At 36.0% G+C, this 8,049-nt stretch overlaps 1 protein-coding gene across 1 annotated transcript in view; it reads right to left on the bottom strand.

Annotated features, from left to right (window-relative positions):
• LOC107294206 (uncharacterized protein C3orf67 homolog) overlaps positions 1 to 3,264 on the bottom strand; it is a 50,945-nt gene extending 47,681 nt beyond the window's left edge. Inside the window, exon 1 of the mRNA XM_029285566.1 lies at positions 3,202 to 3,264. Within this exon, the coding sequence (XP_029141399.1) occupies positions 3,202 to 3,222 (21 nt within the window). The 5' untranslated portion in view covers positions 3,223 to 3,264. The remainder of the gene's footprint in view (positions 1 to 3,201) is intronic.
• Positions 3,265 to 8,049: the final 4,785 nt, after the last annotated feature.

The raw sequence follows: 8,049 nt of genomic DNA on the forward strand, positions 1-8,049 counted from the left end.
AGAGTGGCTGATAAATGAACGTGGTTTGACTATAAACACGAATGATCAATATGAAAGAAGTTTGTTGATGTGGGTTAGATATGCAGACAAAACGATTGAGCATCAGACTGCAAAAACTGGTATGTTGAAGGATGAATTTCTTCAAAGCAAGGAGAACAAAAACCTGTGGTGGATGGGATACAGTTGACGAGAATCCTCAGAAAGAAAGAAGTGAGCATTTTAAAGAGGAAAGTGCATGAACCTGTCGCAGAAGCAAGGAAGTTTGGAAAGAATAGAGATATAAAGCAAATCATGCTGACATACATTAGTTTCGGCTCTATTTCCTTTCCTCTTATCTCATGTGTTTAGGATTTCCTTCTCATTTTCCATGCTGTGCAAGAAGCTGCTTATCTTGAAAGGGAGTAGCAATGATAGGTACAGTAGGTATTGAATAACTACTACTTTACTATGGAGGGTTTGTGACTTTTGTTGCTGTTTTGTCGGAAGTTATATGCACATCTGAATAAGGTTGTTTATTATTATTTGGGACCGACAACTGTTTGTTAGGATTATTTTTTACAATATAAATTGTTAAGAAGTATAAATACTGGTGTGCAAAACTCACTCATTTGGGAACAAGACTGTTTCAGAAAAGTCCTGCCTTCTGGACATTTTTAAGGTGGTTCTGCAATTTACAGAAGTAAATCATTTGTAAAGTAAACCGAGATGTCCTCGGGATAGTTCAACCCTGAAATAAACTGCTTTGTCCAGAATGCCATATCCAGAACACAATGAATATTTTAAAATTCTATAGAACACAATATTTCTGAGTGGGTTATGCTCTTCTCTACTTTATGTTGATTTTTAACAATCGTTTTAAAATTAACTTTTAAATTGTATCTAGAAAATTGGGTATTTAATTTTACAATTTATGAAATCAACACTTTGCATTGAATTTTGAAAAAAAATGAGAATGAATACATCTGGCACTTATTATTTAATCACTATATAACTACTCATGTTGAGAAAAAATAACTTGGAATAATATGTTCTATATGTCAAGGCCCAGTAACTGTAGCTTTTTAGATGAACTGAATATTCTTCAGTGTAAACGCATTACCATAATCTAATCTGAAGGCTATCAACAATGATCAATCCCATTTAATATAAAGGCTAGGATAAAACAGTCCTAGTATTTCTACCACTCTATATAGGAGTGGGATTCAATCTGAAATACAAATAAAATCACAACCAATGCCAATTATCAGTGTCAGATTGGATTTTACCTGCAATTCATATGGTAGGAGATTGAAATATTTTAGAACCCACTTCAAACTCACATAAAGTGACAAAAAGGGATAAAAAGTCTCCTCAGAACAAGCTGTATACTCTAAAGATTTCAGAGTTCTCTGCAGAAATTCCTTTGCAGCAACTTCGATATGGGAAAAGTTTATTTTTATTTATTTAGCTATTAAATATATAAGCTCCCCAAATGTTTATATTCTGTAAAGTTAGAAGGGATAATTTAAGTCAGGGAGTCCATCCCTCAAGCTCAAACTAAAGTCCAAATTAAAGAATTCCCACTTTTCTGCACTTCCATCCCCAATGTCTATCCAGCCAGATCATACCTGGGTGTGACATTTTCTGGACTCTCCAGAAAATGTTTCTATTAGCTTTTACCATATTAAAATCCAGCCTGAAAATGTGTTGCCATCCCTATATCCACAAACTTTATAATTCAGGCAGAGAATAAATAAATTGGAAAAAACATTTTATTAAATCTGATTAAAAATTACAATCGCAAAGATAAAACTAATATAAACAGAAAAGAATGAAAAGAAAAAAAAATCAAAAGTGCAGAAAAAATGGAAACTCTTCTAGTTTGTTATTTGTATATCCCTTTTTAATTATTAAGACATCAGCTGATTTCTTTTCTATGCCCAGTGTGGCATCTTTTTCCATGTCATTCTTACAGCCTGTCATTTTTAAATCCACTTTCAGATCAGTTGTGGTCTTGTTTAGTAAAACTTCTTGCGCTTCCATTACATTTTGTAAAACACTATCTATAGAGGTAGATACCCTTAAAATTAACTTCTGAGCCTATTATTCAAAAATATTCTTTGATATGCTGAATGTTAAAATATTTTCTTCTGTTCTGTAAGTCAAATTGAAGTGTTTGTCTCCTTTAATTGTTACCTTTAAAGTTCCTTCTGGATTGCTCCAGTGTCCAACCATCAAAGTCTCATCCTGTTGGTTTTTTTAAAGAGATTTCATAACAAAAGCATTTTCCCATGGAAAGGATTCTTATAATTTATTCCAAAACCTTATTTCAAATCAATCTGGGCCCTAAGTTTGTTTTCAAAAATCAAAGTTTTATCCAATGTTTTGCTGTTTATTCCAAAATAATTTTTAAGTCCTTACATTTATATTTAAATTTTCTTTCACTAAAGATTGAAGGAAACTTACCCAGTGCTATCCAAAGGTTCCTAATAGCAGAAAGCTATTAACAAGTAATTTCCAAAAGTGATTAGAAAAGGAAGTATGTGAACCTAGTGTCCTTTTCAAGGCACCAATCAGTTTGAGGGAAAAGATGGCTATTCCCTCTTCTCTCATAACTCTAAACCACGGGGGATGGCTGTCCTGCAGTTTCTTTGTGAGGAGCTACTGTCTGGAGTACTTATGGGTGATCTCGTCCTCTTCTTATCTGGAGAGGAATTATAAAGACCCAATCTACTTGCCAGTTTTTCATTCTGTGGCAGTTGCTGGGTAAAAATATTTAGCAATTCACTATTTCCTCTTTCTCTAAGGAAGACAAGGCAGAATATAGTACCTTGGAAATACCCTTTCCTTCATCCTTATAACAACCCCTTAAGATTGATTACACTGATACAGAATGACCGACTCAATGTCATACATTGGATTTTGTGGTCAAGTAAATTTTGAATCTAGCATTCTATTCATTACCCCATAATGTTAATAATCTTGCCTTTTTTCAAGTTTTCAGATCAGATCAGAAAAGTAGAAAAGGTTGAGAGTGACAAAAACCAATTATAAGCAGTTAAAAATGTGGGGACACCTATTCAAGTCTTCAAAGAAGAAACAAATAGAGAATATTTATACATATAAGCAGTTTTTCCTCAATATTACATACTATTGCCATTCTAGTATCTTTTTCATTTCTTTCTAAATAAGCACAAAACAACAGAAATATTTCTCCCTTACCTGATATTCATTTTTGAACATTTTAGCAACTGATCAAATGATTTCAATGCATCAGCAGTTTGATTCTTCTAAAAGTTAGAAGGAAAAATATTGTCAGATTCCACACATGGTTTAATTAAAAACAAAACAGGTATATATTTCAAGTGTTGATTAGTACTACTACTATTCTCTAATATAAGAAATAAAAGTGTTTTTTTTTTTTATTTTGAACCTGCTGTATTGTGGTTTCTTCTACTAATACGTTCACCTGGTTTTGTATACAGCCCACCTCCTCTCGCTCTATATATTAGTACTAAAAGATTTAGACTATAATGAGTTAAATAGCAATATATGTAGTGTTTGTATTGCATATGTAAATGGTAAATTCTAAGATACATTAAAAAACAACATGTCTGGAAAAGTACTAAATCATTTTAATGAAATCCTATGAAAGAATGTTATGAACATTTGAACAGAAGTATTTTTAGTCCTGCTTCTTTGATTCTAGTCAAACGTATTTCTTTCTACTACTTACTACACCATTTATTTATGGAAAAATACACTTTCAGGATCAGAATACATAAACATTCACTTTACAAAGAAGATGATTTGGAGAAGAAGCCAAGGAACTTCAAAGAATTTGTGACTATCACATTATCTCATTTGATTCCCAAACAAAATATCTTTTTTTTCTCTCTAGGGATGGGGATGGAGAAGATCAGGACTAAATGCAAATTCCTTAAAGGCACAATTTCACTTCCAGGAATAAAATATTTGTGCATATGTAGAGCAATATGCAACCCCTCTACTCTTTATCATAATCTTTGCCTGGAAGTTAAACATAGGAAAATTCATTATATTCACGTGAAAGCTACAACTTGATTTATATTTATTAATGCACACTTATAAATTCATAAAAATGTAGCTTGAGGTGGTGACCAGAATGCATGAATACATTACCATGAAAGGCTATGAAAGGCCATACCCCATAGCCAGCCCTGTATCTTTTATGACTATTTCTTTCTTTTGCAATCAAACTCAACCACATTACAAATTTGAAAACATACCATCCATGTACTGTATCTGGCTCCACCTACACTGTAGCTTTCATTGTCTCCAAACTATAGTAACTTTGGTCATAAATGTTTTCCTGAACTGAAATATTCATTATAAGAACCAAGAAAACCAAAACAAACAAACAAAACCGAGATTACACCTATCAAACATGGGTAGAGAAAAAAAAATTAAAAATCAAGACTAACCTTTTAATTAACAATTGTAATGATTCAGTTTTAGAACTATTTTAGATTCAGATTCAGATTGGACTAGGCCACATTAACTCAGATTGTTAATATATTCAAGTCATCTGTCTATATCAGTGATGGCGAACCTTTTAGAGACTGAGTGCCCAAACTGCAACCCAAAACCCACTTATGCATCGTCGAGTGCCGGGTGGGTGTGGCCCATTGGGTGGGCGTGGCCCATTGGGTAGGCATGGCTGCGGTGGTAACGGCAGACTGGGTGGGACTAAAAAGTTCAATCAATCAATTCCAACTTTGCAAGATCTTTTTTTCCCGCGAGAAGTTGAAATTGACTGATTGAACCTTTTTTTTTTGGCACACAGCGGTGGAGGCCTAAAGCGAAAAGGTTTTATAAAACCCAGTTGAAGGCCTAAGACTGGGGCGATGGCACGCGTGCCCAAAGAGAGGGCTCTGAGTGCCGCCTCTGGCACCCGTGCCATAGGTTCACCACCACTGGTCTATATGAAGGAACGTACTGGGAGTGATACTCAGAAAGGATGAGGATGGTTATCTATACAGTACTAAGATTTGTTATCATGACCTTTAAAAGGAAGGAAAGAAGGACGGAGGGAGGGAAGATTTCTGATGCTCCTTGCCAGTTTTCCACAAGGAAACTCAATAAGGAAGCTGGCAGGAAATGGGAAGTCATCCCCACTGCTTTTGTTTCCCTATTTATGTATGGAAATATGTCTGGAATGATGACTTAAAGGGCCAATGGCTGTCTAGTACAAGAAGTTCTTGACTTATAAATGAGCTCAAAATTTCCATTACTATGCAAGCCAGTTGTTATGTGAATTTTGCCCCATTTTACAACCTTTCTTGCCACAGTCGTTAAATCAATCCCTGCAGTTGTTAAGTAACTGCACTAACCTGTTTGTTAAGTGAATCTGGCATCTCTATTGACTTTGCTTGTCAGAAAGTTGCAAAAGCTGATCACATGACCTCAGGACACTCTAACCATCATAAATACATGCTAGTTGCCATCACATGACCACGGGGATGCGTCAATGGTCATTAAGTGGCCTTCCGGGTGCGCTTCAAGCTGTTGGTTATTATCTTTAAAGCGCTCCATGGCACCGGACCTGGTTACCTTCGAGACCGCCTCCTGCCACAGATTACCCCCCACCGACCTGTACGCTCTCACAGAGTGGGTCTCCTCAGGGTGCCGTCGGCCAGACAGTGCCGGCTGGCGACCCCAAGGGGGAGGGCCTTCTCTGTGGGAGCTCCCACCCTCTGGAACGANCCAGCAAGCGGGACTGGCCTAGGGGATTTTATAGGGGTTTTAATTACTTTTAATTGGACATTCTCAAATATTTCGTTTTAATTAAATTTTAACTAGGTGTAATATTATGTATGTTAGCTTTTTATCATTTGTCAGCCGCCCTGAGTCCGAAAGGAGAAGGGCGGGATATAAATGCAATTAATAATAATAATAATAATAAGTGTGAAAACTTTTTTCAATGCCATTGTAACTTTGAACGGTCACTAAACAAATGGTTGTAGGTTATGAAGTACCTGTAATCCAATAAATGGCAGAATCATATCTATAAAAATTATGGAAACCCAGTGAACATCGTTATGAAAGTATATGCATGTAAAACAAATGCCAGTCTTTTACACTGAGCAGTAACACCCTCCAGAATCGCTGCCCATTCTTGAGCTCCATGACCATGGCTTGCTCCTTCCTTCCTTCCTTCCTTCCTTCCTTCCTTCCTTCCCTCCCTCCCTCCCTCCCAAAGGTCACAATAACAAGATTTAGCACTATATAGATAGCCATCTTTATCCTTTCTGAGTATCACTGCCTTCTAGCAGTGACAGAATCTATAGTAAAAATAATGAGTGAGGCTTGGCCAAATGGGAGGAATAAATAAGCTGGACAGAACTAAACCTGGAAAAAGTGTTAAAAAAACAGAAGGAGAGAAGAAAGAATATTCTTGACACACCTGATTAACTTATACAACATTAATTATTAACTATCCCCTAGATCAGAGGTCCCCAACCTTTTGGGCATCAGGGACCGGTTCCATGGAGAGGTTTTTTCCGCGGACCGGAGGGTGTGTGGTTTTGTGTGGTGCCTGCATGCTGCAGAGGGGATTTTGCTTGTTTGTGTGGACCGGTTGCTGGCATTCCGCGGCCCGGTACTGGTCCACGGACTGGGGGTTGGGGACCTTTGCCCTAGATTACATGAAGAACCAGTCACCACATAAAGGCTGACTGTTCCTTTGAAGCTCTAACAGGCAAGCAGAAACTGGCATATATTGAGCATCTGATGCCAGAGGAAAATTGACTAGCAAAGTTGAGAGTACAGGAAGAACATAAATAATAAAGTGGATGGTAGGATCAAAGACTACTGATCACTGCTGAAGAAAGTTTGGAGTCAAACCTGACTAAATGGTACCTACCTATTATGTATGCAAACCTTTTTTTCATTTATCTATCTTATATTACCAAACAGGTAGATGGAAACCTCTGTATCTCTAGACTCCACAAGCACTATTGAGAATCCTCTAGAGAAAAATGATTTCTGAGTTTATATACAGGGATAAGGACCAATTGATTGAATAAATGGGGAGCCTTATTTTACAGGCAATTACATTTAAGTAATAGTTATTGATAGGATTAAACTGTATTAATCCAATTAACAACTTATTTCATTATGTTGTGCCAGCCTTGCTCTTTGGGAATATGGTTTCTTAGCATGGCAGGTGCATCAAGAAATAATGTACCTGTGTAAATAATTTGGGGGGTGGGTTAAGTTGATAAGTAGGAAACTAAACATTATTGATTACTATCTTTGAAACCCTTAATTGCATAGACCCTAGATTTTTAAGATACTCTTCCTTGGTTACATTTTCCCATCTACTGTCCCATCTTCACAGGACAGTGAAAGCATATTCCCAAATCCAATCCTTCTCAGTAGTGGCTCCCCTCCCTTAGAGCAGTTCATTCACTGAAGCAAAGAGGGACCCCCAATTTATAGTCACTGCAAAGACTTGGTGTTTCTGCCTTAGAGGACCATTTAGGATTGATTCTGGAGAGGTCAATATAACTTTCAGTTTTAATATGGTAATACATTATTTATATTTTATATTATCATATTATTCTTGCTGTATTTTTTACATGTGCTATAAGCTGTCTAGAGTCCACTTGGATTGAGATGATGTATAAATTTCATAAATAAATAAACAAGCACTGTATAGCACTGCTGACATTCAAACACTGAACAGGCATAATTCACACAGTCATACATGTTAATATAGAATAGATTCATCTGTAAAAGTTACTATAATGATATGTATTAAAAAGGAAATTACTAGTAAAAGCAAATAAAGAATATAAACATTAATCTGAATGAGTATGGTGATACCTATACAAATTTGATTAATAAATAAATGATTCTGGTCCTCAGAAATGAATTATTCAGAAGTCTCTTGTGATTATCCAGAACGTGTCTTCCTTGCCCCAAATTTTGCAGGGACTAAATGTGAATAAAACTTAGTATAAATTTCCAAAGTTCTACCTTGAAGGAAAAAAAGCAGAAGCTACTTACAGAGAACTGTTTATTATA

The sequence above is a fragment of the Protobothrops mucrosquamatus genome, unplaced genomic scaffold (assembly GCF_001527695.2).
Source record: "Protobothrops mucrosquamatus isolate PMUCROS unplaced genomic scaffold, P.Mucros_1.0 scaffold1863, whole genome shotgun sequence".
NCBI lineage: Eukaryota > Metazoa > Chordata > Lepidosauria > Squamata > Viperidae > Protobothrops > Protobothrops mucrosquamatus.